Source organism: Alternaria triticimaculans (assembly GCF_023758025.1).
Source record: "Alternaria triticimaculans strain BMP 0046 chromosome Unknown scaffold_8, whole genome shotgun sequence".
NCBI classification, from domain to species: domain Eukaryota; kingdom Fungi; phylum Ascomycota; class Dothideomycetes; order Pleosporales; family Pleosporaceae; genus Alternaria; species Alternaria triticimaculans.
In genome coordinates this window covers 957,230-984,918 of record NW_026055965.1, presented here as the reverse complement: position 1 = coordinate 984,918, position 27,689 = coordinate 957,230, and the positions used below count along the sequence as shown (strand labels likewise).

Below are 27,689 nucleotides of genomic sequence, written 5' to 3'. Positions count from 1 at the left end.
AATCCAATGCGTTACTAAACTACGATGTCGTGCCCGTCGTTCTCTCCCTCCTCACTATGAAACCCAGCATCGCCATATCCATAAACATCATGAAGCGCAGCCTGAAACCTGTCTATCCCTTCTTCTAGTCTCCCTCGTTCTTCCTCTACACTCCCGATATCGAAAAGCACCTCTCTGCGCGCATGGCCCTGACCAAACCATATAGACCCAGCGCTCTCGCTCCAATTCGTCTTCAAGCTGTCTTTCAGGCCGCGGCGACAGAAGGCTAAGAGATCTGCGTGTTGTTTCTCTGGAGGTGGCGCATGTGCGTCGCCGGCGTAAGAGGGAATGGTATCTGGTGTTGCGCCGCGGAGAAGTTCGGTGATGAAGATGCTGAGCTCGTCGATGTAGGTGACTAGTGGCGGTGGATTGAGATGTGCAGATGGCATGGTTCGACTGCATATGTACTCCAGTGGAGAGAGTATTGACCTGAGAGCTTGCAGCATATGCGTGAGCGCGGCGAGGACGTAAGGTAGCTGGAGCAGATGATGGTTGTCTTTTAGTTGTTCTGTACCCCGTATGAAGGCGTGCGATACCGATACGATGCAGCCGACGGTTGAGGCGAGGCTCTCTGGCTGGGTGATGCGCAGGTCGAATATCATCGTATCCAGAATTGCGGGCAGGGCTTGCAATATGGGCTTAGCAATGGCAAAGGCTGTGCTGGATGAGAAGGCTTCTTCCAAGTATGCTGGAAAGATGCCCTGTAGCAAGACCGGTCGCAATGCTACCCTATCGCCAGTTGGTGCCTCATCAGTGCAAAGCGCAGTTGTGAGCTGATTGACAAGATAAGCCTGTTGGTTGTCGGCAGCGGCTTGTTGTGCGACAGTCTGGATGAAGAAAGACAGCTGTTTCGCAGTCCCTGCATCAGAAAGCTTGGGCGCGTATCCGCAGAGGCGAGCGACGACGTAGGTGGGATCTCCAGCTGGGAGTGGAAAAGCGACCGAGTCTGTGAAGAAAGGCAGCACAGGGCTGATATCGTTGGTGTACTGCTTGAGGAACTGTACGATCTTTTGCACGAATTCGACATATGCGCCGGTCACCGTTGTGCCTTGGCGGAGCTGCTGGTAGTTGTATTTCATGGACGTCATGAAGTCCTTCAGCATCGACGCGTACAGCCGTTTCATTTCGCCGAGACGTGATGGTTCGGCTCTGGTGATGGCATGGATGTCGTCGCGCATGTTGGAAAGAATGCTGGATATGAGGGCAAGGCGTCGCGTGCGCAGAGTGTCGGCAGTGATGTCCCATTTCCCAGTCTCTAGATCGCGGAAGAAAGGTAGGTTCTGCATGAGCGGGTGGTGCTCGTCCGTTTGCGCGATGGCGTGCAGCAGTCTGTGCTGGAACCTCAGCATCGACTCCCTCTCGACCAAGCTTACCAATAGAGCCTGGAAAAATTCATGTCGATGCTCCTCGTATGCGGCTGAGTCACAGTCGACGAGAGCAGCCATGAAGTATGGGCCGAATTTGCGCGTCTGTTCGGTCTGGCGTAACTGCTTCCACGATACCTGACTGAATGAATCGAGATAGTATGACCATGATCTCTCGCCCGATAGGACCTGGCCTTCTGCAATTCGAACCCATGTATCGATGCAATCCATGAGCAGGTTATCATCTGGCGAGTTTTCCGCGCCAAACGCGTTCGACAGTAAGTGCCAAAGTGGAGTTTGGATAAAATCCAATCCCGATTGTTGGACGGTCTTTGCGGGGACATCGACATCCATGTCTTCCAGGTCATCCATATCGGGAAAGTCACCGTAGTCCTGGCTTTCTTCGCTTGTCTGTTGGCTTACGTCTTTCTTAAAGTTGGCTTTCTGAATCTTCGCATAATCCTGGAGGATCTTCATGACGTCGCGAATAACGTTGACGAGTCGATGATCTTCCAGATGAGGGAGCTCCAAAAGATGCATGATGTCGGAGTCCACCAAGAATGCCCTTAAAGATGATTGATCCTTCGCATGTTGGATGGCCCTGCTCATCCCTGCAATGCAGTCTCTTAGCGTCGCAATGACCTGCCCCTGGTTCTTTTCCATCGTTTGACGAACCATGACGGCAGAGACATCAGTAGTGCCGTCCAGAACACCAGACTTGAGATAGTCATCAGCTTCGGTCTTTGCCAACTTGTACTGAACGAGCGTTTGGTGCATGATGTCTTTGTGCCAGGATGCAAATGGCCGTGCAGAGGTATATGGCTCTTCGGTTGATAGCTGATACGTAGCAAGGTTGGCCCAGGCTCGAACACTGACTCTACATGCTTCGCGATGAGAGCTCTCGTGATTGACTAGGTCACGAATGTGATCAAGCTTTGGCCGACAAGCGGGTGGCGCAGCCCAGTATAGCGTTGAGAGTAGGTCATGGTGATTGCGTAGCGCTGCGAGATTTTCTTCGTCCAGGGGCTGATCCTTGGGGTAAGCACGCCCATGATTAGGTAGAGAGCGGAAGACAAAGCTACGAATCTTCTTCTCGGGATAGGCATCACTCATACCCTGGAGACCTAGAGCGAGACACTTCAGTGCGATGTGAAAGGAGTTCTCATTCGGCTCGACGTTGAGTGATGGGGCAGTGGCAAGGTCGTTGAGAAAGGGTACCGACCCAGCGCCTGCTTCACGTCGTAGGCTTTTGAGTCCATTCTTGCCAAAGAAATCCAAAACAGCGTTGAGCATCAACTCCGGACGTCTCCAGTGCCAATGAGCAATTAACCGGTGGCATCGTGCAAGATTGGCGCGGACGTATCCATTCAGCGACGTGCTGTGCTTTCTGTACGTACTCGGGTATAACTCGAATAGTCTGCGCAAGAGATCTCGAATGCAAGCCCAATTGTCGCTTTGGAAAGTCTCCCTCCGGCTTCTAAGCGGTATGCCGGTCGAATCGATCTCGTTGTAGGGGAGAAAGGTGAACATCGTGGCCCAGGTAGCCTCAAAGGCAGGCAAGGTAGTAGCGCTGCCCAACTTGAAACTAAGCTCTTGACTGGCCAGATCGCAGAAGCTCCATGCTGGTATGTCCATCTTTTCCAAAACATGCATGCATATGACCGTGCTCTCAACAATCACGTCGGTATCTTGTACACCCTTCTCGCGTACGGAGTGTCGCTGGTTTTGTTCGAGAAAACTACCAAGACTGGGAATGCCGTGCCGCATCAAGTGAGCGACGATAGTCTTGGACAAGCTTTTGGCAAGACCGATAACTCCGACTTGGTTACCTGGAGCAATGGTAGGATGTTGAGCGATGTGGTGGACTTGAAGGCTGATGACAAGAAGGTATGCCATAGCACGGACCACACCATGAGTATGACTAGGATCTTGGCCGTTCAGGGTACCTTGGGCAACCAACAAGTTGTCAAAGATTATTTGGCATAGCCGCAACAACTTGGCCACACAGTCATCCCGATCGATGGGATCCAAAAAGCTGAGATGGTGGGTGATATAGCTGATGAGTGATCGTGCCAATCGAGCTGAGTTCAGCGGACTTTCGTGGACTGATGATGACGTATCAGGGTCGGGTCCATGGACTTCGACAGGTTCTGATACCGCTTTCGCAATCTCTTGTAGCCTAGAAAATGTTTCATCATTCCATGGGCCACATCTGACTGACAGAGCGCCATGGCTTATGGTGCAATGGCCGGCCAATTCATCGAGGTCACGGCTACCAGGCTTGCTGACAAGCAGAGCTTGGCGAAACTCGTCAGCCCCGATGAATGTGGAAGAATGGAAGTACGTGTCGGTGGCTAGAGAATATACATCGAACGTGATCGGGTAACGGGTGCCATAAGGACCCAACCCATGGAGTACGGGCAAGCCGTCTTCTGTATCGACCTCTTGTGGTTGAGGAGCGTCGGTGTTCTTGAGGATCTCGTCAACTGCTGGCTCGCTTGGCTGGCGGTATTCTCGCGCATCGACATCAATTCGTTGCGCTTGTACCTTTCGCTTCAAGCGTCTGCGAACCGGAGGTTGTTGTTTGCTTGGATCTTCAGTTTGGCCTTCTCCGACGTCTCTCGCGGAGGGAAGGGGCGGCAGTTCGGTATTGTCATCTGCGAGATACCTAGCCAGCTGTGGGTTTACGAAAGGCTGTTCGCTAGGCAGCTGAAGACCAAACTGCTGATCGACACGCAAGAGGCCCTTCTCGAATGCGATTTTCCTGTGGCCACGGCCAAAGTCGTTCTCATCGCCTTCAAGTTGCGCGGTTCTGAACGGAAGAGGCGCCTGTCGCCCAGCCCGTCCTGGATCCTTGCTTGATTGAACATGTTTCTTTCCTCGTTGCGTAGATTTCCTGACCTGGGTCGTAGAGCGCTGGAAGATATGGAGGCCTGCGGGGATGCTTTTACGTGGGCGTGTGCGGGATACGTCCGTCCCTGCTTCAGATTGTACCTCAGTGCCCTTCGCAGATGCGGCGTCAGTTACTGTAACCTGCTCGGCATGCTGCTGGTTATCGATCCGATCGGCCAAAGGATGTCGGGATCTCCTTTTTTGCGATGCAACATTTGCTCTTGGCTTCAGTGTTCCCCGTTGCCACTGTCGTAAAGTGGTATTGGCCTCTTCTGTGTCTTCAGCGTTATGCAGTCGTATCTGCTTGTCATGTAGACTTTGACGGGCTAAATCCGGTCTCTGAAGCGCTTGCCGTCTGGCGATCCTAAGAAACTGTGGCATCTTACCACCTGGTCGAGAAGGCGAAAGATCAATGTCTATGACACTCATGGCAGGTGGTGGGGTTCTGCGTGATTTCTTGGAGTGGCCATGCTTCCTGTTCGAGGACTGACCGCCAGACGATCGTTTCCCAGAGCCAACGTTCTTTGCCAACCCGTCTGAAAGTCTGACCTTCTTGGATTTCGCGAAAGCGTCTGTGAGTTTGGTCTGCTTTCTCCGCTTTGATCCAGTCCCACCGAGCGTAGGGAGAGGTAGGCGGTCGTGTTCCATGTCAGACAGGTTGTCGTCGGCATAACGATCGTCAAACATTGCAGCTAACGCAGAGGCGTCGGCCACGGAGTCCTGCACCCTTTGCAAAGGTCGGGGCTCAGAAGCCATGGGCCCGTCATCTGAATCATCAGATATGACAACAGGAGCCTGCGAAGGCGTGTTGGAAGCTGAACTTTGTCGAGGTCGGCCAGCAGGTCTCATGATTCTCTGAGCGACTCCACGAACAGGCGCTGTTGGCTCGGGGGAAGCAGCTGCATTGATACGCGCGCGTTCTCGCTCGCGTTGTTGAGCCTTCCGTCGCTCTTGTGCCTGGCGATCGAATCGCAACCAAGAAGCAGGCAAAACTCCCTTGATCTTTCTGCCCACATGACGCATGTCATCGTCACTCTTCTCTGCCTCACTAGCAGAGCCTGCAGCCGAAGATAAGCTGTCCGTTATCACTACCCTTGTTGGCCGACGCAGTTCTCCACCGGATCTTTGTATGCTGCGCGGGGCGGGCTCAGAGTCTGAGCCCTGGAGCATCTGAGGGTCTTCTTGCATGACAGACGACGTAGACGGCGTCGGCAAGTTTGGAGCAGGGGTTGACACACGCAACATAGCGGGACGGCGGGCTGACGTGGTTCCATGTAATGGCGGACTACTTGAATACGGCGGCGAGTTCGGAGGTATGGACCAAATATCGCGTCGCATATCACTGTCTTCAAAAATGCTTGTCGGTGCCGCTGCTGCTTGTGTGGATGAGAAATTAGGCTTCCTACGCTTGGCTGCATGAGGGTGACGGAGCTGTGTAGAAGGAGGACGTCTGGCGGGACCAGAAGTAGGCCGATGAACGAGATCCTTTCTTGGACGTGGCAGCACAGGTGTAGAGACGGGTATCTCGACCTCGGAAGGGCTGCTTGTAGGACTTTGATCGGGATTGAACTCCTGTTCTTGCGACTCATCGTTTGGCTGTCTGTGATGACCCTGAGGGGATCGTGAACGTTCTCTTCGCACCGGCTTGAGGCCTCTGCTCTGTACTTCTCTCCGATACATCTCACCCTCCAACGCATATGGGTGCATTTGGATGGGCTTCCGTTGTCGAAATTCGCGTCTTGCCCTATCATCGGCGATTTGTCTTTGTAGAGCCGTTGCGGATGGTATGACAACTTGAACTGCCGTACGTCGATGGGGCTCAGCGAAAGCAGGAGGGGGCGATTCCAGGTCCGAGGGCGGATCTGAGAGATCATCGTCGGAATCATCAGACAACGGCGCGATGCCGAACTCTCTGAGTATGCTTGAAGCATGTGTAGAGGTTTCAGGTTTCCCTGCGACTGTTGATTGTATCGGAGTAGTCGAGTTGTCGGAGAGGGGCACGAGATGGCCGTCATCGATTTGAGGTATGGACACTGCAGAGCTTGGCTGGAGGATCGGAGATGCCAGGCGCTGTGACGACGGAGGTTGTACAGCCTGTCGGTTTCTAGGCGTAGGTGAGCCTAGTAGCGGATCAGGGCTCTCGGTGGGCTCTCTTCTTGTACTGCGGGTCGATTTGGGCGTGAAGGGAGATGGCGTAGGGCGTCTCGGCGAGCTGTGTTTGGTAGGCGTGGCGATGCCCGTCTCTTGCTTCTCTGTCCCATTGATGCCTTCGGTAGCATGCTTTTCCTCTCCCTCCTCTCGATCAACCCCCTGCACCTCTTCCGTGGGCGCCTCATGCTGTCGGACCGGCACGAGGTCATCTTCGACGCGTTCGACGCGTCCACTCCGGCCAACACTCTGCCTGGAACCCTGACTCTCAAGCTGAGACTCGTCTTCTTCCTCATCCGAGTCCTGGACAAAACCTTTCTGTCGCCATTTGGACATTTGGACGCGCCTGCATGTCGTTCCGCGGTTGGATGCTGGCGGGGTGAGGTTTTGGGTGATGGCTGAAGGCATGGCGCGTCGTCCCGTGCTCCGCTTAGCGCGTACTGGCGACGGCGGCGGGCTCAACTTTTTGCCCGCGGGAGTGCTTTCGTCATACACGCCAAACTCAGCCGCCGTCACTTTAAGCAACAAACACACAGAATGGCGGGACGAATTCTTCCAGTCGCGCTGGCGACTATTGTTGGTGTGTCAATTGGGGTAGCTACTTTTGATGGAGAGTTCAAGAAACAGCGAATCGCACGGATGGAGGAGGAGTACAAACGGTATGCAGACTCCACAGGTACTTTCGTCGCTTTCACTAACATTCGTGTCAGGGAACTCGCCGCTGCAAATGCTTCCAGCACCCCGAATCCCATCCCCGTAGCATCGAGTGCTGTGGCATCCCCACCTTCCGCACAACTGCAGGCTCAGAAAGAGGAAGCTGTCGCCTCCGCGCCTGCCGACAACTCGTGGGCAAACGTGCTTGGGCTCTGGGCATGGAAGAAGGACAACAAGACGGAAGCCGCGCCTGCGACTGCAACAAGTAGTGTGGAGAAGCCCAAAAGTAAGCCTTGAATGCTACCATAATGGATTTCATAGGTTCAGCCTGCGCTCGAGATCGTCCCATCGTCCCCGCCGCAGCGGGTCCAGACGCTTTAGCTCGTCTAGCCACGACCTCATATCCTTCGTTGTAAACGACCCGGTCCCAGCATCTACCTCCAGATATGCCTCTGCAAGCCCGAGCAGCGCTTCGTATATCCACTTGCAATCCGCCTCGTCCTCCAATATTTCCCTGATGTACTCCATCTCATGCTCGTAGTACTTTTGTCGCTCGCCATTGGTCAGGTCCTGGACGATAAGCGCATCCGGTAGACATGACGGAGACAATATTGAGAGGAGGTATTGGTGATAGAACCATATGGACTGGTCGAAGGGGTCGGTGTTTATGGCTTCGCATATCAGGGCTAGTTCCGAGTCGAGAAATACGCGACGCGCGCCAGCGTCTGCGTTGCGCTCGCGGAGGATCTTAGGAATAAGCTGGCTACGGTTGTGCCAAGCGGAGAAGTTGGAGAGATTGGTCTTGATCATCTTGGTTGTATACTCGAATTCGGATTCGGAGAGGCTTTTCTCTGGTGTCCCTGATGAGGGAACGTCTTCGGACGCGGTCAGACGCTCAATCTGCGACACCACGAATCGTCTGTAGCCCCAAGCATGGAAGTTGCGACTGTCTGCGTGCAGCATCTTGTTTATGAGTTGTAATTCTCCCGACCAGAGCTTACGTGCTGCATCCGCGCCCATCAGCGCTTCGCCCTCGCGCAACAGCCAGTTTCTGTGGTTCCATATCCAATAGCACTTGGGAAACTTTCGTAATAGCGCAAATGTGAGCTGCAGGTCGCCCTGTAAGAGTTCGTCTGGTGACTGTTCGGGGGTGTCTGCGGTCACCAGAGCCATCAAAACGCGTCTTCGGTGATTCCATATTGTGTAGTATTCGGGGTTCTCGTTCAAGAGTTTCGTGACTAGGCCCAGGACTTCGATCGTATATTGCTTCTCGGCAACCTGAAGAGCGACTGTCAGCTAGATTCAATGGGTGCTTCTCCTGGCAGCAATACCTTTGTGTTCACCAGATCCGCCAAATCTTTGTAGTCTGTGATCTGTTGCAGCTCCTTCTGCCGCGCTTCTTCTGAACGGACGACTGGGCCAGACCCGCGCGATATACCGTGCTACACTTGTCAGCAAGGATCTTCCGAACGATTGTAAAGTCAACTTACGCTTGCCATATGTTTCTGCGCTGTCTCGGAGGCTTCAGCGTTGCTTCCTCGAGTTGCAGCCTCGGCGGAATGTTGCCCCACTACACGCGTGGAGCCCCTGCCCCTCCGTCATCCCTCGCGGAAGGTTGCCGTAACCACTAGCCGCATCTGCCAGCCCTATATATGCTCCAAACATCCTAAGCAACCTTTAGCAGCCATTGCTATTACTAACCCAGCAGCAATAACACCGGGACATCAGGCAGCACCCGGTCTCCGGCCTCCTAGCTCCTCTCCTTCAGACAGCTTCACATGCGCTGAAGCTCACAGCTCAGTCCTCCAGTCCACTCATCTTGACACAAGCTGTTCCAACATGAGCGACACTGGCGACGAAGCCTCTCCGTCTCAGTCCGGCTATCTTACACCGCCGCTGTCTCCTACGAAGACTGTCAGTACCGAAGGCTGGGCGTCACCTCGGACGCCTCAGTCTCCGCGCAAAAGTCGCAGCTGCGTATTCTTCAGGGATATCGACAGTGGCTCTACTAGTCATTGCCCAACTCCATTGTCTTCTCCTAGGAAGTTCAAGTCCAAATTTCTCGCTCGTCTCGAAGCGCTGTCAACTCCAGACCTGAGTCCGACTAATCACGTATCTGTGCCGGTACCTTGCGACCTCATCCCGCTTCGAGATGGATCCTCTTCCAGCAAGCGACGACGCAGCAATCGCAGTTCCTCGGACAGCATAGTTGAAAATGCAAGCCGCGCAGCATCTCCTTCACTCATTCCAACAGATACAGTCACTACGTTCGAAAGACCAAATCTACCGCACTTACACTGCATTGACATCTCTGCTGACGACAGTTCTCCGCCCACCAAGCTTCGCCGTCTTCCCTTGCGATATGCCAGCTCTCCTCTCAGATCCAGTCAATGGCAAGCACGAGGTGGCCTACTAGCATCACCTCGTCAAACCCAAACAAGTACGCCAGATCGTTTTATCGCTTGCCGCCGACCGCCCACTATTACACGAGAAAGCTTCGAGCTCAACAGCCCTGCGGAGCGTCGGAACAAGGAACAGAACATAAACCGTGGCACACGTACAGGTGCAGATGCTTTCAGCCGCCGACTGCGCAGGAGTGGCCGTATGAACGAGGAACTACGCGGCCTCAGGGAGGCACACTCTGTAGTTTCCGGCCGTGCAAATGCAAACAGAAGAAACGTCAACTTCAGACAAACCCCTCTACCTCTGGGTACTCGCCAGATCAGCGCTGGCGCTGTCTGGAATGTTGGTGGGCCTTCTGCTGTGAGTGACACAGTAGTAGCAGTCTCCACTGGCAGAGGTAGAATGCTTGGGAGTGGAACGAACGCGCCATTGTACAAATCTGCTTTTCTGAACCGAGCAGACCCCGATGCCGAACTTGAAGCCTACGAGAGACGTCTCGCACTGGCGCTCGACATTGACCCGACTGATCGCATCCTCCAACACTCGTCTTCTCCAGCGTCGTCGAGCTCACCTCATAGTGGCCCTGCATCGCAGGCAAAACATGTCTGGCGAGACGGAGCTTGGATTAGGGACGGAGTCGTTTCGAGTTTGTTTCCATCTACTACGGACTCCAAATGCTATGTTGCTGCTAATCTGAGGTTGAAGGTCCCCGTCAAACACCACCAAAGCGAAGACCAGTGCCAATCTTACCCTTTCGATATGTTATTCTGCTTACCATTGCTTCTCAATGCTGACCTCGCTCACAGTTCTGGATGCCCCTAATCTCCGCGACGACTACTACTGTACCCTACTCGCATATTCCTACACCTCCAAGTGTCTGGCTGTCGGCCTAGGAAATTTTGTTCATCTCTGGTCAGAGAGAAACGGTGTCAACACGCCAGACTCGCTGAACGCCGTGCCGCCGAACGGTCCCGCAGATGTTCAACACGTCACCTCCTTAGACTTTTCCTCTACAGCAGGGGGTCAAGCGATCCTTGCCGTGGGACGAGCCGATGGCCGCATCTTGCTATGGAGCCCACTGGATGCTGAGCCACGATTTGATGCAACACAACCCAAGCCTGTGTCATGTGTATCCTGGAGACCGACTGTTGTGCAACGCCCTTCTCTCCGAGATAGAGCAATGACTGTATCAACGGAGGAGTTGCTCATCGGAGACGAAGTCGGTCACATCTACTTTTACAGTGTGGAATGGCCGTCAGAGACGCACAGTGAACTTTTCGGTTGGACTGGCGCCATGACCCTGCTGGCTCGACTTTCAATCCACAGTCAACAGATCTGTGGCCTAGCATGGTCATCCGACGGTGAGCTCTTCGCGAGTGGAGGAAACGACAATAACTGCAATCTTTTCGAAACGAAGAAAGTGCTTCGATCGAACCCAGCAAGCGAAAATACAGCAGCCATCTTGGACGTCCGCGAAGGCCCACGTGGCGAATCCATCTACACCGTAACCAACCGTAGCAACAACGCCGTCCTACACCTCGCGCAATCAGCGGCAAAACACACATGGACACTCAATGCCGCCGTCAAAGCCATGGCCTTCTGCCCTTGGCAGCGCGGACTCTTAGCCGTCGGCGGCGGCTCGAACGACCGCTGCATCCACTTCTACCACACCCGCTCCGGCACCTGTCTTGCCACTATCGACTGCGCAGCTCAAATCACCAGCCTCATCTGGTCCCAGACGCGCCGCGAGATCGCGGCAACTTTCGGCTTCGCACAACCCGAACACCCCTACCGTGTCGCCGTCTTCGCCTGGCCCAGCTGCGAACAAGTCGTTGCTGTCCCGTGGTACGACGAGAATCGCGCGTTATGTGCAGTCGCTTACCCAGGTGGTCCCACGAGCGGTCCGCAGACAGACGACGATCGTGATGGTGGGAGGGCGAGGGGTGAAGACGGGGTGTGGTCGCGGAGAGGTGTTGAGGAAGGTTGCATTGTTGTGGCCGCGAGTGATATGGCGATTCGGTTCCACGAGATATGGAGTGATCGAAGGGGTAGTATGGGCGCAGGCGGCTTGCTGGGTGGTGGCTCGATGGGCTTGTTAGGCGGGAGTGATATCCTTGAGGGGCCTTATGCTGGCGGTATTGAAAGGCAGGGCACGATTATCAGGTAGGTAAGGTAAGGTAAGGTAAGTCTTCAGGGAATGGATGGGGATATAGGTTGAGATGAGCAGACTTATTCCTAGTCTGGGAATCAAAAGTTTTGGTTCTGAATTACAATCGAGGTCTGCTCCAGTCTGTTACTATTGACCAGTCTTCGCAAATTGCACAAGCTGCAACCTGTACTCTTCTTTTCATTCCGTCATCTCGAATTCCACGACCTCGGCTTACGGTATAAAGCTTTCATGCGCGTTGCCTTCATTTTCGCCGTCTTAACAGGGTAAACGCTAATCTTCGGTCCTACATCTCTAGGTGCCCTCTTCCCCGGCTCTCTCTCCGCCAAAGCATCAAATGCCGGGTCCCTACTAAACATCGAAGTGTCACCCTTTTCGCGGTTGCTCAGGATTTCGTCCAAGGCGTCTCTCCTTATCCTTCTGTCCTCCCCCTCTTCTTCTTCTTGGCTCCTCTCCCATCCCTCCATGTCATTTCCCATCATCTCTCTCTCCTTCTTCTCCATCCTCTCCTTCTTTTTTTGGGCATTCCTCTTCCATATCTCCATGTCTTCTCTAAACGCCCTTTTCTGCTCTTCGTCTTTTTTTCTCCTCATCCATTCCTCCATGTCTTCTTTCACCGATCTCTCCGTCTTCTGCTGGTCACCGTCCTCACCTCCCTCTTCCTCTTCTTGGCTCCTCATCCATTCCTCCATGTCATCTCTCACCGATCTCCCCGTCTTCTGTTGTTCACCGCCATCAGCTTGGAGCGCCATATTCCCTTCCACTCTCTTCCCCATATGTTCATCCATATCATCGGTGTCCGTCCTCTCCGTCCTCTCCGTTCTCCCCCAACTCTCCACCCTCTTTCTTGCCTGCTCCGTAACGCGGGCGGAGATTGACCTTTCCACATGCTCCCATCTCAACTTCCCGCCCGCTGTAACCTTCTGTGCACGAGTTCTACTTTTCTGAACCATAGATTTCTTCGCCTTCTCGCTAGCCTTCTCGGCTGAACGCCTTTGGATCAGGGAGTTGATTTGGATGTCACGGTGTGCTCTGAGGACAGCTTCGAGAAGGTTGGAGTTTTGTTCCGTGGTGTCCATGATCTTTTCATCGTGCAGCAGTCCGGTGAGTTCGGAGTGTAGGCCTTGGATGGCGAGTGTGAGGGCATCTTCTTCTTTGGGTGTTTCCCGCAGGTCGCGACGCTTCCTGTGCGGGTCGGGGAGGGGTCTGTAAACTAGGATTGGGACCTCGGGCTCCTCTTTCTGCTCGTTTTCTTCAATCTGCTCTAGAGTCGGTTGTTGGCTTATGATTTGGTCCATGTCCGATTCTTGTTGCTTTGCACGTGCGACGTCTTCTTCGAAGAGGTGGGATGAATCTTTACCGCGGTTCTCCAGAACGAAAGCTAGCCCAAGAGAGTGTCGGCCGTTACTACCATAGGTGGTATTGGTTTCAGTAGTGTCTTCCCTCAGTTCCGTCTCCCCAAATTTGTCGGCCCAGAATACATTTCCTTCGAGCAGCCTCTTCGCGGTTCTGTATACCGTACCACTGGCGGGGATGAGCTTGTTCCTTGGATCCATTGTGGCGTTGACCTGCAGTCGACCACTTGCGTGACCTATGGTGATGGCGCCCTCCATCAAAGGCTCAGGAGCAAGCATCTGCTCGACAACTGTTCCGGGAATGCGCGCCGCGACGGCTGTCGTCAATGCAGCAGTCAAAGGAATGGCTCGATGAGGCTGTGTGTCTGAGAGAAAACGTACGACAATGTCCATCTGTGATGCCTTGAGAGTCTTCCCTGACAGGACGGGGTGCGCAGATGATTGTGATACGATGCCGATCTTGGGAACGGTACGAGGGACCTCATCCTCTGTAGATGCGATACCCATGACAACGGCAGCGGCTTTGCGAATGCTTTCAAGCAAAGCAAGCTTTTCCTGAAGATTGTTGAAGTCGTCGGGTAGGATAGTACCATCCACTCCGACATCGTCTGCTCGGACGAAGATCGCTGGGTTCGCGCCATCTATGCACGATACTCTGTAGCCCCCAATGTTGTCCACTCTCCTGCCAGTAGGTAGCACTCTGCCAGTTTTGCTGCCGTATGGACGTTTGAAATCCAATCTGATCTTTGAGCCTTTTCCGGTAACGCCGTCAATGCTGTAGTCACCCGCGACAGCAGCTTGCGCTCCAATGACTTCGAAGGTAGAGTCGAGCAGCTTTCCAGTGTTGGTGTTCCGTATCTTGACTGTGACTTCTCCGTCTCCCTGGGCGTATACCCTTGATGGGAGAAGACCGGCGTTATAAGCATAAGGGCCAATTGCACTGCTCATGTTTCCACAGTTGCCTGCGACGTCAACTTCATTGTCTTCAATGCCCAAGCCGACGAATGTGTAATCAATGTCCAACTTTGGCTCATCCCCGGCCAATCCCGCCTCTTCCAGAGCCTCTGCAGCCTGTATAGCCTGCGAACTTTTACGAGCTGCATCAATACCACCAAAGCCTGTTCGAAATCGAGTGGCTCTCTCGGGCAAAGCCACTCTCCTCCCGTAGGGTTCTACGAGACATATCTTACTCAGACTCGATATGCCCGCACCCATGCCGTCAAGTTGCCGCCCATAGGGATCACCACTCCCCATGATCTGGCGGAATATGGTCGGCCATCTTGCGCGCTCTTTAGGCAAGGCTTGCGGCTGTAGGATTACGCCTCGTGATGTTCCCCCACGGTAATAGGCCGCCTCGATAGGTTTCTGGACTGTCGCAGACGGCGGAACGACGTCATGTCGCGAGACAAAAGAGCGTATACGCAGAGAGAAGACTGGCGAAGGACGCATCACGCATCATGGCATTGACTTGTCGAGATGCATGCCAAAGGCGTATGCGATCGCCGGATGGCAAATTGTTCGGAAAGGATCCGCCTCGGAACGGAAAGAATTGGACCCTGATGGAAGCACAGGCATTCGTCACTCGCAGCTCCGAATTTTTCTCGAACGTCGGCATCATCATCGCATCCACCTGAGCTACACTATCGCCTTCGCATAAGCCTTGCATCCTCTGCTTCATTCCACATTCTATACCATACAATGCTGCAAAGAACCATCCTCCGCGCCTCAAGGCAGCAGGCTGCCCGCTCAATACGGCCTTTTGCGCCACTACGTCAACAATCACCTATCACACGAGCAGTCGCGACGCCCGCTATTCGGTGGTACTCAGATGCTGCACCAGCAAAGGAGGGCGAGGCTGCCGAGAAGAAGGAGGATGCGCCCGCAGAGAACAACGAGGCAACACAATTGAAGGAGCAGCTAGAGAAGAAGGACAAGGAAATCGTCGACTTGAAGGTAGGCTTCGATGCTACCTAAATGCATGACAACAGCAGACTGACATGCCTCCGCAGGATAAGTACCTCCGGTCAGTCGCCGACTTCCGCAACCTCCAAGAGCGCACCCAGCGCGAGATCAAGGCCGCTAAAGACTTCGCCATCCAGCGCTTCGCCCGCGACCTCGTAGAGTCCGTCGACAACCTCGACCGCGCCCTTGGCACCGTGCCAGAAGAGAAGCTCAAGGGGGATAACACCGACCTCATTGCTTTGCACGATGGCATCAAGATGACCGACACCATCCTCATCAACACGCTGAAGAAGCACGGCTTGGAGCGATTCGACCCCAGCGAGGCGGCCGAGAAGTTCGACCCCAACATCCACGAGGCTGTCTTCCAGGCGCCGCAGCCTGACAAGGAGGACGGAACTTGCTTCCACACACAGCAAAAGGGCTTCAAGCTCAACGGCCGGACACTGCGACCGGCCAAGGTTGGCGTTGTAAAGAACGCATAAATCCGACATCATTAGAAGCAATATGAGCTTCATTCTACGCGAACCAGGACCTCTGTCGCTGCCGCCACGATCTTCTTCGCATGTGTATGACTACTTCGGTTCGGCTCCATTGTAAGGTTGGCTGCTTTGATCTGGCACGGTACATTGGGGGCATGGCGTTTTCGTGTCAATTCACGAGGTACATTTGTGTACATTTATTCCCCTCTCAGACGCATCTTGGAAAAGTTGAAGCAAGCATGATGACGAAATGGCTTTGCGTATATTGTAATATTAGATATGACGAACCATGAGCAAAAGAGGGCAGCTCAAACAGCCAGCAGAGATATCAATGCCATTCGCATCAACTCATTTTCGAGAGCGATTCGCAGAATAACTTTGTTTTCGTGGTAGATGTCAATATGTGAAGAAGGACTGCGTTTTTTTTGAGCAGTCGTGCAGTCTGTTGACGCCCACACCTTTTAGAACGCCAGGCCCATGCAATGTTGTACACCCAAACACGCCACTCTCTTTGTCTACCAATTGGACTGCCCGTAAGGCGTAGCTCCATATGGCGTAGTTCCTCCTTGTGCTGCACCGCCCCACGAGCTCGCTCCTCCGTATCCGCCTCCCCCAACAGGTGTATATCCGCCCGCATCACCGTATCCAGCACCGTTCAGTGTTGGACTCTGCGCGCCGCCAAAATCCTCCGGGCCTCCAACGCCGCCAGATAATTCTTTGATGATCTCGGCGAGTTTGCGTTGCAGGATGGCGATGCCTTGTGTAACGATTTCATCAGGCTCGAGACCGCCGACTGTTTCGACGTCGTAGAAGAAGCGTGATGGGGCAGCGTCGAAGTTGAAGGGTTCGTCGGGGTTGGGAGGTCCACCGTCAAGATTTATGCGAGCTTCGTCTTTGGGCCTGGATATCTGTTAGATACGTGCTGCCGCGCAATGTTCGAGTGGTTAGAACCAAACATACCACTCCTTGTCCGCGTCCTCCTCGTGCCAGTAGTCCAAGTGATGCAGCTTATTCGCCGGATCGTACTCGAAGCCGATGGCTGCACTAGGCGCCCATTTCGCGTGTTCCTTTGCGATACCCTTCTTCGCGATGCACTTCATGTTGATTGCCTGACCTCTCCTCAACTTGACAATGCAACTACCCGTCTCTTCTGAATCAGTGATGACCGGCTTCCCCAACTCTTCGTTTGGTGCCCGAGACTCAATCACCAGATCCCGCGCGTACACCTTCATAATCTCGCTGCCTGTGCATTTCGCGTTGAGGGTGAGAACGACGGCGCAATTGTCGCAGTAGCCTTCGCAGTCGCAGTCGCGCGAGTACAGCAGCTCTTCTACGCCTTTGGAGCACAGAGGAATGAGGCCGAGACGGTGGCAGACGAACTCGTCGGCGAGGACGGATGTGTTGTCGAACACTTCTACGACGTCGATGGCTAGGGTGGGAATCTCGGCGAGCATCACACGGCGGAGCGAGTTTGCGGTTTCGAGATTGAAGTTCTGGACGATGAAGTTGGCGCGCTGGCTGTCGGCCTACGCATAGCTGGGTTAGCTCGACGTGTCCTGGGGCAGACGGAGCGGGCGGTGTACCTGGAGGAAGCGCACGTTGATTGCGCCGCCATCTGGGTCGTAGTCCATCGCGTCCTCGTTTCAGGGAGGAGAGGGCTGTGTGCTTGCGAGGCTCGTGATGGAGCCGAGGTACTAGGGCGACTGGATTCGGAGGCGGAGAGAGACGTGTTGGCGTGTGTGGGGTGTGCTGGCTAGGGTCGTCGTCCTGATGGAGATTCTTTGAGGTGAGTCTGGGAGCGAAGCAGCCTAGCGTCTAGGTGTGGCGCATGCATCTACGCCACACCTAGAGCCAGCCACACCTTTGACAGTGGCATCGTCATACGGGTCAGCAGCTGACGAGATTACGCCGAGTGCAGAATTGCATGCAGGGTCACATAGACCAAAATTAATGGTTGGATGACGTCTGAGTTCTATGCTTAAGAGTTACTAGGGAAACCGTAAACTTCGCAAAGGCGGAGTCGTCATAGCATCACCTGCAGCTACCGTCTCGTGCGTTGACTGTACACACCAAATAGGAGACATGTACAACGGTTGTGCGCATCAAGACTTGTGGATGCGCCCGGCGTACGCGGAGCTCGAGACAGTCACGAGACAAGCATGGCTTTTGATCAGCCTTGCAGTTGAACACATGAGACATTTTCCATGGGCCAAGCCTGACTTGAGCATCACAACAAAATCCAATCATGAAGGGTACTATTGGCCGACAAAGAACCTCAAGCGCAAAGCGCCTATGGCTGTGTTGCGAAATGAGCCGACCGAGTTGAACAGTTGTCCTTGCCGTATCGCATGCCTATGGCAGACGGACAATAAACGAGTCTGCCGCCGAGTGATGACCTATTACATGCCCAGTCGGACGAGATAAGGCCTTGATGGTATTGCATGCATGCTGTGTAGTCCTAACATGGATAAGCCGGACACTAACAGTGGACTCGGTGCTTGAATAGTCAGTAAAGGATGTTCTGTGGAACCAGCGAGACACTGGTAGATGTTTCTTTCGTGGACATGAGGCTGAGTGGCAAGCGACTATGCATCAGCGAGGCTGAGGCCCTCTCCTTTCTCTGCGTCTCGTGCTATCGTCAGTTGAATCCATCATTGACGCGTCCGCCGAGGTCCGGAGACCTCCAGCAGCACAGTGCGTTGGGGAGCAATAGGGCGGGGCAGTGCAATGGTGCCCAGGAAATGGCGCGAAAGAAGCAGAGACATGGGACATGGACGCGGGAAATGGCATGGCCGGAGTCTGGCCTTGGCGGATTGAGGCGGAGCAACCGTCGCTGCTTGCGTGCGGGCGCTGCAACGACCAACCGCTGAAGGCGAACTTTGATATAAGACACACGCTGTCGGTCTCTTGCCCTCCAACTCACCACAGCAACTCAACCAACAGATCACAGTATATCTTTGCGCAACATAAATGATCGCAAACATGCAGGCTACTCTACCTCCATCACCAATGCGCTCTCGCGCGTCATCGGGGAGCAAGTCGCCACTTTCTCTCGACCTTTCAGACCTCCCACCGCTCGTCGAGCCATCACCTCCTTCAAACACACTCATCATAACCGTGAGCATTCCTTTCTTTGAACATAGGAGCATCCACTAACAGCGTTTAGAATCTTCTCGCACCCGAGATCTTCTCACTATCCACCCTCACCGAGATTCGCGAAACTGTAGACAAATATGCGAAAGTACACACATGGGCGCCGCTCAAGTCTTTCCGTCGCATCGTAGTATCCTTCTTCGACGTCGACTCTGCGATCCAGGTCCGACAAGCCCTTGATGGCGAACAGCTCATGGGCTACCGCATCCGCGTGTACTTCGGCGTAAACACACCCATGAACCCCTCAGACCAGCACCTCGCCCTCCCAAAGTCCGACCGACTATTCTTCATCTCGCCGCCGCCCTCTCCACCCATGGGCTGGGAAATGAAGGAAGAGGATGCGCCAAACAAGATTGTACACCCAGAAGACCTTGCGGCAGCGCTGGCCCGGTTACATGCGAACCACGAGGCGACTTCGCCGACGACCGACCACGGCGGCCCTTCCATCACAAGAAGGCGAACTGGCAGCACCACTGTTGTCTACCACCCCGAAGACCACGGTGACTCGCCGAACCTTCCAGCCATATCCGTCGAAGACACTACAGAGACACCTGAGCCGTTGACACCCATCGATGCGATGGAGGGCGTCGAGGGCCCGATCGCATCGCAGAAGGCGCAGGGCATAGCCGTGAGCACATCAAGGCCGCCGGTCGAGCTCATGCACTAGACGGTTGTGCAGATTTCACCTCGTTTCTTTCCTTCTGTTTTCAAAAAGCATCATCTGCTCAAATGACATTGCGAGTGCATGGTTCCGGCGTTGGTGGTTCACCTCTTGGGATGACTCGATTTCGAGTTAGGAATGATAGCATGTGTATTAAGGACAGTGGGGATACCTTTGGTAGGACTCTGGTCGCAATGAGTCTAATGGGTATGGCATTGTATGATATCCCATCGAATAGCGCAAATACGTTAAACTACAACTTTACTTCGCCTGCTCCAGTCTGTTTCGTGAACATGAGTATGCAGTGTCAAACTGGATTGCGAAGCCAGGATACTGACAATGCAATGCAAGTGTTGATTAAGTACATGTCTTTGCCTCTTCGCTATGAACTGCTTGTGTACCCGCGCAGAGCAGCATGAGACATCGTACTGTAAATTCTAACCTCAGGACTTCTGACTATAAAAGCACGAAGATGTGAAAACGTCCACATCCGGTGGGGCGCATCATGTTGTTGGTCGCAGTTGCCCGCGAGCCGTACCTGAAAGTCGCGCTAGCACGTGATGATCTCCATTCCGATTAGCGCGCACTACGAAGCGAAGGCCCATTTCGATAATTCTAATTTCGCAGGCCACGACCCCGACAACACCACGACAATCTACTAACGTTGCAGCTTCCACACGCCGTCGAGACGCCGCAGTCAAGATGAAGCTCAACATCTCATACCCCAACAATGGCACCCAGAAGCTGATCGAGGTCGACGATGAGCGCAAGCTCCGCGTCTTCATGGAGCGCCGCATGGGTCAGGAAGTCCCCGCCGACAGCATCGGCGACGAGTTCAAGGGATACATCGTCAAGATCACCGGCGGTAACGACAAGCAAGGTTTCCCGATGAAGCAGGGTGTCATGCACCCAACCCGTGTCCGCCTCCTGCTCTCCGACGGCCACTCCTGCTACCGCCCTCGCCGCACTGGTGAGCGCAAGAGGAAGTCCGTCCGCGGATGCATCGTCGGCATGGACCTCTCCGTCCTTGCCCTCAGCATCGTCAAGAAGGGCGACGAGGACATTCCCGGCCTGACCGACATTGTCCACCCCAAGCGCCTCGGTCCCAAGCGCGCCACCAAGATCCGCCGCTTCTTCGGTCTCAGCAAGGAAGATGATGTGAGTTCTCTCATAGCTTCTTCGCCAATCCTGCTTCGCATAGCGGATTGAGTCTCGCTCATCCTGCTACAAGCAGCGCATTGAGTCTGAGCAACAAGAAGTGAGCTAGAAAGTTTGAAGGTTTGAGTACTAATCATTGCGTGTGTAGGTCCGCAAGTTCGTCATTCGCCGTGAAGTCGTCCCCAAGAAGGAGGGCGCAAAGCCCTACACCAAGGCCCCCAAGATCCAGCGTCTTGTTACTCCTCAGCGTCTCCAGCACAAGCGCCACAGGCTCGCACTCAAGCGCCGTCGCGCGGAGGCTTCCAAGGATGCTGCCGTACGTTTACACCATTCACTACAAGATGCACAGAGGCTAATGATACTGCAGAACGAGTACGCTCAGATCCTTTCCAAGCGCATCAACGACGCCAAGGCCGCACACGAGGAGGCCCGCAAGAGGAGGGCGTCTTCCATGAAGCACTAGAGCGTTATCATGAGTTCATGATTGGGTCGTGGAATGATTACATTGGCGTCGGCACGAAAATAACGGTGTGGGCTCCTGTATCTGAATGAAAACTTCGGGCATTCTAGGGAATAGGCGCTTCTCATACCACTGACTGCTTAAGGCAGTTGTCTCAATAAACAATTGCATCACTTCACGACCGCTCCACAATCTTCGTATCCGACATTTCCCTTGCTGATATATCTTATTACACTGCGCATCCTTCCGAACTTGTCTCACTGTCCATCTCGACCTTGCTGATCATAGCTTTTCCATCGTCATCGCTTCTTCCCATCGCGCCTACATCTTGCGATCACACAAGCTCATGTTCTGCCAGGCCCATGTTTGCCTCAGCATCGCCCACCGGGTATCCTGAACACCATGTTTCCATACTCTTGTTGTTTTCCGTACTCCCTCTTCATATGATCAGCGCCACTATCTGATTCCCACGGATTTTATCCTCGTTGTACATCATATTGTCACCGTTGGCACCTCACTCCCAATATCTAGCGCATGAGACTGGTCATCTGTATCCATTAAAGACGTCCAACTCCAGACAAACATTGAGTCCGGTGTCCGGCTCGCTTGCCAAACTTTGGCAAAGCAATCGCGATCCAACATGTATATATACTTAGCCTCTTTCACACGGCACTCCACCCTTCGCCAAAGCAATCTTCCCGATCTCAAGATACTGATGTCCAACCAATCGATGTACTCCGGCGTCAAGCCCAAAGAAGCTCGCATCTACATCATCGGTCCAAAACACTCGGGCATTGAAGAAATAGGCAAAGCCCTGCTTAGGTCAGACATAAAGTGCCTGAAGCGTACTACTGATGTCAAAGCTACCTGTCAACAGTTTCGAGCATCAGATGGCGAAGAAAGACTTAGCGCCCTCTGGAATGACACAGTATACAATGAAAAATTAGAGGACGGCAGGCTTCGGATTCCTGACGAAAATCTTGTTGTCATGGTTAAGAGCGATTTGAACAGCGCTATGGTAAGATGGGCGTTGAAGCATGGTGAGCCCAGCATAAATGATCAGAGGGATGACACTCGTGAGGAACAGACCAGTGGGTTCTTCCTCCAGAGCTTTACACGAAAGATACACAGCGCCGTGGAGAATCTGCAGCCAGAACAGGTCCAGAAACAGACGGCGAGGGCAAAGGCCTGTGCGACATATGTTGAAGAGCAAAAGGAAGCTGAGAGGGTTTTCGCGGACATGAAGATGCAACCCGACACCCGTTCGTTGGAAGTAAATGGAGATGAAAGAATGTTGGCTGTGAAGAAAATCTGTGAGGAATGGGTGGCAATGCAGCTTGGGAATGGGGGAGATGCTTGATATGACTTTGTTGGGGGAGAGATGGAAGATAGAAAGTGAGGTACTGAAGCAGATGGACTTCATCATCGTAATCTGTGTATCAATAATAGGAGTCTTACTATGTCTACAACGTTCTGTTATTTTCTGTGAAGCAGGCAGAGTGTTGCATCTTACTCGCATGCACCTTATACTGTCTGTATGTCTCACAAAGGCTGTGTTACTGATCCTTTCGCAACCTATGAATTTTTCAGACCCCCCAACGTCTATGCCACACACTTCTGGTCGATCTGGGTGAGCACAAGGCCTATAGTGGTTAGCTGACAGATGGAGCTGACGTATGGTCAAGTCGGGATTGGCGTTTCTAGATTGCTAGAAGGTATAACAGGTATCAACAGACATTGGTACTGGGATGTGTACTTCTTGATATTTTCTAAGGTATATGCACATCGGTCGTATGTATATGCAAGCCGACCGACGCATCCAAGCCTAGTCTATAATGTTGCGCCGCGCAATGCTGTCAGCGCCAAACGCCCGCCCGTGTGGTATCATTCGCCTTGTCGCATACCCAATATTGCACAAAGCAGATGCGCGTCTTTGCCATTCCCCATTTATCTATTCCAGCTTCTTCAATTGCCTGTAGACCTTCTTGTGTTGCTCCAAAAACAAGAACGTGAGCACGGTGTGCGGGCCAACGCGAATGAAGCTCGGCACCCAACCCTTGAACATCCAGCGGAACCCTTCTGCTCTCATAGTATCCGTGACGGTCTTCACTAGTCCTACACTCTCACTGGAGCTCATGACTTTGGTTTTGATGACATCCACCGGCGAGCATATCGTTGTAGCTACAAATCCAGCCAAAAATGATGCTGAGAAGTGTGTTGCGAGGTTATCTTGCAGCGGCGTGTAATTCAGCAGCACGCGCTTGAATCCGTCGTATGTTGCCAATTGTCCAACTGTCATGAGCACAGCTCTTGACGAGTTGGGCCAGACGCCTTTCCATAGACTTGCTACTCCTTCTTCCCGCGACATTCGTATTATCCCATCAATCGCGTTCTTGTATCCTCTCCGCTTTTCTTTCGGTAGTGCGGCATCGTGCTGCATCCGTACGTTCAAGATGTCTCCTGGGTTACCGGCGAATCCTCCGAGGAATCCTGATATGGAAGCCATGCCTACGAGCGTGAGGAACGAGGGTTTCGTGTCGGCGGTCGTCATGCGGTCTTTGAGGGCTTCGTAGACACCGAAGCGTGTCATGCTATATGTCCCTTGGCGGAGCTGGGCTGCGGAAATCTATCGTTGCATTAGACGGGTCCAATTGGAATTGAATAGATAAGACGACTTACGCCCTTGTACAGTCCCAATGCGCCATCAGTCTTTATAACATGCTTGAACATTTGCATCATGTTCAACTTAACGCCAGATATCGTTTGTGTTTGTAACCGGACCTGATTTTATGAGTATACACAAATTGGCGCACGCGACAGTCGATAAAGCTACCTTGACTACTCAAACTATCAGCCACTACCCAGTGTTGCGCACAAAGCGGTACAAAGCTTACCAAGATCCAGAGGATGTGTAAAGAAAGTCGCAAAACAACTTGCGCTTCCACCAAACCAGAACGGATAGCGTATTGGCGTCTTCTTGAGAGGCTTCACATCTTCGCTCTTCCGTAGCTCAGGCACGCTCACGGGCTTCTTGACGTCCGCCATGTTGAAGGTGAAAGTCCGCGCAGCAACAGCATGTGTAGCTGGCAGGGACAGGGAAGCTGTAGCCTTAAAAGTAAGGAAGCCCGTAAAGCTTCGGTGGTAGTTGAGGGACCGAGAATTCGGCACGCGCGGACGTCATCGGCAAAACGTGCTGCTTCCGGATTTAAGCTCGGAGCTGGCGGGCTGGGCTTGGCGGCCCGCGTGGTTTTGAGGTCGCGAAGGTAACGGCGAATTTCATCATCAAAGATGCGAATACCACTTTCTTCTGCGGCGCTTTGCCGTCAATTAGGTCGAAATGTCCTATTTCGAGTACCACGGAGCTCAGTGTCGCCCTGGTCGTGGCGGCAAGCGGTGAGATATAATTCTTCTGGTGAGTTTGCCGTCATGTGACGCGGCTCGCGGCTTTCCATATCGCAGCGACCGTACTACTCCGGCGTTGAGCGAGTCTCAGAAGATGCAGAGGAGGAATATTCCTCTATTCCACTATCGTCTTGATGGTGTTGAGCTGCAAATCCGCGTACTTGGGACGACGAAGAAGTTTCAGAGTGTGGTATCTAAGTTCTCATAGGAGCATTCCCGAAAGAAGTGCAGATAGAAGGACGAACGTATCAGACCGATGAATGGATGAACACACCCTCAACTATTCTCGACGCTATACCAAGACGCCTTCATCTGCAACCAGATCACCCTCTGACCATCACGCGAAAACTCATCGAATCACGCTTTCCGGGTTACAAGACCCATAACGCCCTTTTTCCTATTGTCACCACCGGTCAAAATTTCGATTCTCTCGGCTTTCCATTAGATCACATAGGTCGAAGCAGGACGGACACGTACTACATAAACAAGGAAACCGTACTACGAACACACACCTCGGCTCATCAAGCCGATACTTTCCGCAACAATGAGAGCGAGGGCTATCTCATCAGTGCTGACGTATACCGACGAGATGCCATCGACAGAAGCCACTATCCTGTTTTCCATCAGATGGAGGGAGCCAGGACTTGGGACCGTCAGCAAGCAGAAAAAGAAGGCAAGACACTTGCGCAGGTCATCTGGGATGATGTGGAGAAGATTCCCAAGCACGATGTTGCAGTCGAAGACCCAAACCCTCCATTCCACGCCGAGCGTAACCCACTTCAAACAGGACATTCGGCAGAAGAAGCAGAAGCCATGGCTGCACACCTGAAACGAAGTCTTGAGGATATGGTGGTCACGATCTTTAATGCTGCAAAGGGTGCTGCAGATACTGCCACGTCAGACGAGCCACTAAAGGTACGCTGGGTGGAGGCCTACTTCCCCTTCACATCACCCTCTTGGGAACTGGAAGTCTTTTGGCAAGGCGATTGGCTCGAAGTGCTCGGCTGCGGCATCGTGTCACAACCCATCCTGAACAATGCCTCGGTTCCCAATCGTATAGGGTGGGCTTTTGGCATAGGTCTCGAACGTATCGCCATGTTGCTTTACTCCATCCCGGACATACGTCTGTTTTGGTCAAGGGACTCTCGCTTCTTATCGCAGTTCAGCGAGCAGAAAGCCATCCGTCGATTCGAGCCTTTTAGCAAACACCCTGCATGTTTCAAGGACGTGAGTTTCTGGTTGAAAAGTAGCTCGAATGCCGCTGGTGGCGCCGCAGCTATTCATCCGCTTGCAGGAGGCAGTTCATCCACGACATCCCCCACCCCATCCTCTGCTCCTACAACCCCATCTGGCACGCCAATCCCACCAGCAGCCCCGGCGCCATCATCCTCCAGCTTCCACGAGAACGATGTGATGGAGATCGCGCGAGAGGTCTGCGGTGATCTTGTAGAGGATGTGCGCCTAACGGATGAATTCGTGCATCCAAAGACTGGGCGCAAGAGCATGTGCTACCGCCTCAACTACCGCAGCTTGGAACGCACACTCACGAACAAGGAGACTAATGAGCTGCATGAGCGGATGAAAGGCATGCTTGTGGAGAGGCTGGGCGTTGAACTAAGGTAGCGTTGGCTGGCCATGTAGCCAGATAGGACGGCGAAATCCGTACGAGTTCGCCATGTCCTATTCAGAAAAGGAGGAAAGGAGTATAGTCTGGTGGCGGTGGTGGCGGTAAAACGGTACGGGAGTCAAGCCGCCACGCAAAAAGAACACATAGGAGATGTCATGAAAATAGCATAGCCACGTGAAGAGACGGGATTCTGTGATCTCGATCGGAATGTGGGGAAAACCGTCAGAGTGACATTGAGGGTGTGATAAAGAACGGAACGGAGCGAACGGACGACTGCCGAATGCAGGTGTGGGTGTTTGTGTGTGTAAGAGAGGAAACTAATGTCGGCTATCGATCCCTTCAATCCTAACGGCGATGTCCACTGCATGATGTGGTTTCTGGGTGGCCAGACTGCCTGAGCATGCAGGACATCACACCCTCGAAACTCTAAACACGACGATATCTGCCGTACGGATTGCCTGACATGCAAAGTGGAGGAGTGGGCGGCGCTTGCATGCTTGCGTATCTCCTGGACGCCTCTTCGAAGCCGGCAACTCACGATGTACAATATGCTGTAACGATAGTCGTAGTTCTAAATCAAACGCAACTCTACCATACCACAGTCTCTATTATTACACACTCAAATCACTGGTACTCGGTACTTCTAGGTCCCAGACTCGGCACCTCCGTGCTGCACCTCCGTTTCTTGTCGACCGCAAGCCTCATGCACGGCACCCCGCAAAAATTCCGATTGAGGAAGGAGTAAAAGACAAGTTACACAAGGTACCGTGCAGAAAAATCCTGTTTCCACACGCGAGCAGTCTGAACGTCTTTGAGAACAGCACTAACGCCTGATGTTGACAATGCAGCAAGAAAAAAGTTGGCATCACGTCAGCAAAATGCGCGTCTCAGGTTCTGTAATTGTTGGTCGCCCTATATGCGGCTGTGTTATAGTTTGCAGTTGGTGGTGGCCAAGTTCACCGGCGTGTCCTGCAGGTCGCAAGCTGGTGGGGCAAATGACCCTGTTTTCCCTCAAACCAACACCAAATTTCGACGCGGGTATGCGCCGTTCAAACTTACACGCTCGAGACGCATGCGATAAGACGTGACTTGCAGTTCGCAGCGGCATCCCAAGTAGGCAAACCCAAAATCGTCACGGACCCTGCGCCTTGCTTGCTTACCTGGGAACGCGCTTGTTGTTAGGTTGGCTAAACTAGCCCATAGATCAAAGCACGACATTGCCTTTGGCGTCTAAGTTTGGCGCAGGTTTGGTGTAGGTTTAGCCTGGCTGGCGAGCGGCGGACCTCCTAAACTCCGACGAGGCTAGAAGAGACGTCGAAGGAGGCTTCTAGCTGCCGTTCTTCCAAGGGCTACCTGGAGGCACTTCCGTCGCAAAGAAAGATGGGTGTTGCGAATGTTGGCTAAAGCTTTGGAAGCTTTTTCGGGGTTTTGCGCAGGGGCTGATGTGGCGTGGGCGGAAGTGCTGGTGCGATTCTGCTGTTACTTTTGCGCCTCAGGCTTCCATGCGTCTTCGAGAAGCTCTCATTTTGGAAGCTTTGGACGGGTGAGGTCTGTTTGCTTGCTTTGTGGAACGTAAGCCTTCTGATGCTTTCTTTCTTCACATACTATTGTCCCCTCCTATACGTCTCATTCGTCGTATTGATGTCAAATTCGAGGAATTATGAAGTCTGTGTTGAGGCGGCTGGCTGATGTTCTCGAATTAAATGTTCTGTGCCACACGCATATATCGCCGTTGTATCATAGTAGGGGCTTCCTATGCCATTGT

At 53.2% G+C, this 27,689-nt stretch overlaps 12 protein-coding genes across 12 annotated transcripts; 7 read left to right on the top strand and 5 right to left on the bottom strand.

Moving 5' to 3' along the window:
* Positions 1-14: 14 nt before the first annotated feature.
* On the bottom strand, positions 15-6,779 carry J4E78_006252 (uncharacterized protein; the record flags this gene model as incomplete). The annotated part of the gene is made up of 1 exon (XM_049366865.1): positions 15-6,779. The coding sequence occupies one exon, from the start codon at positions 6,777-6,779 to the stop codon at positions 15-17; it is 6,765 nt and encodes a 2,254-aa protein (XP_049221571.1).
* Positions 6,780-6,980: 201 nt separating this feature from the next.
* J4E78_006251 (uncharacterized protein) lies at positions 6,981-7,394 on the top strand (the record flags this gene model as incomplete). The annotated part of the gene is made up of 2 exons (XM_049366864.1): positions 6,981-7,102; positions 7,154-7,394. The coding sequence occupies 2 exons, from the start codon at positions 6,981-6,983 to the stop codon at positions 7,392-7,394; spliced, it is 363 nt and encodes a 120-aa protein (XP_049221570.1).
* An 18-nt stretch (positions 7,395-7,412) lies between these two features.
* Positions 7,413-8,596, bottom strand: J4E78_006250 (uncharacterized protein; the record flags this gene model as incomplete). Its single annotated transcript, XM_049366863.1, has 3 exons — positions 7,413-8,375; positions 8,429-8,539; positions 8,588-8,596. The coding sequence occupies 3 exons, from the start codon at positions 8,594-8,596 to the stop codon at positions 7,413-7,415; spliced, it is 1,083 nt and encodes a 360-aa protein (XP_049221569.1).
* A 1,691-nt stretch (positions 8,597-10,287) lies between these two features.
* On the top strand, positions 10,288-11,667 carry J4E78_006249 (uncharacterized protein; the record flags this gene model as incomplete). The annotated part of the gene is made up of 1 exon (XM_049366862.1): positions 10,288-11,667. The coding sequence occupies one exon, from the start codon at positions 10,288-10,290 to the stop codon at positions 11,665-11,667; it is 1,380 nt and encodes a 459-aa protein (XP_049221568.1).
* Positions 11,668-11,855: 188 nt separating this feature from the next.
* J4E78_006248 (uncharacterized protein) lies at positions 11,856-14,471 on the bottom strand (the record flags this gene model as incomplete). The annotated part of the gene is made up of 1 exon (XM_049366861.1): positions 11,856-14,471. One exon carries the CDS (start codon positions 14,469-14,471, stop codon positions 11,856-11,858), a length of 2,616 nt encoding a protein of 871 aa, XP_049221567.1.
* A 249-nt stretch (positions 14,472-14,720) lies between these two features.
* J4E78_006247 (uncharacterized protein) lies at positions 14,721-15,466 on the top strand (the record flags this gene model as incomplete). Its single annotated transcript, XM_049366860.1, has 2 exons — positions 14,721-14,975; positions 15,032-15,466. The coding sequence occupies 2 exons, from the start codon at positions 14,721-14,723 to the stop codon at positions 15,464-15,466; spliced, it is 690 nt and encodes a 229-aa protein (XP_049221566.1).
* A 512-nt stretch (positions 15,467-15,978) lies between these two features.
* Positions 15,979-17,094, bottom strand: J4E78_006246 (uncharacterized protein; the record flags this gene model as incomplete). Its single annotated transcript, XM_049366859.1, has 3 exons — positions 15,979-16,363; positions 16,424-16,989; positions 17,047-17,094. The coding sequence occupies 3 exons, from the start codon at positions 17,092-17,094 to the stop codon at positions 15,979-15,981; spliced, it is 999 nt and encodes a 332-aa protein (XP_049221565.1).
* A 1,351-nt stretch (positions 17,095-18,445) lies between these two features.
* On the top strand, positions 18,446-19,283 carry J4E78_006245 (uncharacterized protein; the record flags this gene model as incomplete). Its single annotated transcript, XM_049366858.1, has 2 exons — positions 18,446-18,580; positions 18,630-19,283. 2 exons carry the CDS (start codon positions 18,446-18,448, stop codon positions 19,281-19,283), a joined length of 789 nt encoding a protein of 262 aa, XP_049221564.1.
* Positions 19,284-19,570: 287 nt separating this feature from the next.
* J4E78_006244 (uncharacterized protein) lies at positions 19,571-20,898 on the top strand (the record flags this gene model as incomplete). The annotated part of the gene is made up of 4 exons (XM_049366857.1): positions 19,571-19,574; positions 19,948-20,435; positions 20,584-20,751; positions 20,803-20,898. The coding sequence occupies 4 exons, from the start codon at positions 19,571-19,573 to the stop codon at positions 20,896-20,898; spliced, it is 756 nt and encodes a 251-aa protein (XP_049221563.1).
* Positions 20,899-21,610: 712 nt separating this feature from the next.
* Positions 21,611-22,255, top strand: J4E78_006243 (uncharacterized protein; the record flags this gene model as incomplete). Its single annotated transcript, XM_049366856.1, has 1 exon — positions 21,611-22,255. One exon carries the CDS (start codon positions 21,611-21,613, stop codon positions 22,253-22,255), a length of 645 nt encoding a protein of 214 aa, XP_049221562.1.
* Positions 22,256-22,846: 591 nt separating this feature from the next.
* On the bottom strand, positions 22,847-23,940 carry J4E78_006242 (uncharacterized protein; the record flags this gene model as incomplete). The annotated part of the gene is made up of 2 exons (XM_049366855.1): positions 22,847-23,486; positions 23,771-23,940. The coding sequence occupies 2 exons, from the start codon at positions 23,938-23,940 to the stop codon at positions 22,847-22,849; spliced, it is 810 nt and encodes a 269-aa protein (XP_049221561.1).
* A 621-nt stretch (positions 23,941-24,561) lies between these two features.
* On the top strand, positions 24,562-25,920 carry J4E78_006241 (uncharacterized protein; the record flags this gene model as incomplete). The annotated part of the gene is made up of 1 exon (XM_049366854.1): positions 24,562-25,920. The coding sequence occupies one exon, from the start codon at positions 24,562-24,564 to the stop codon at positions 25,918-25,920; it is 1,359 nt and encodes a 452-aa protein (XP_049221560.1).
* Positions 25,921-27,689: the final 1,769 nt, after the last annotated feature.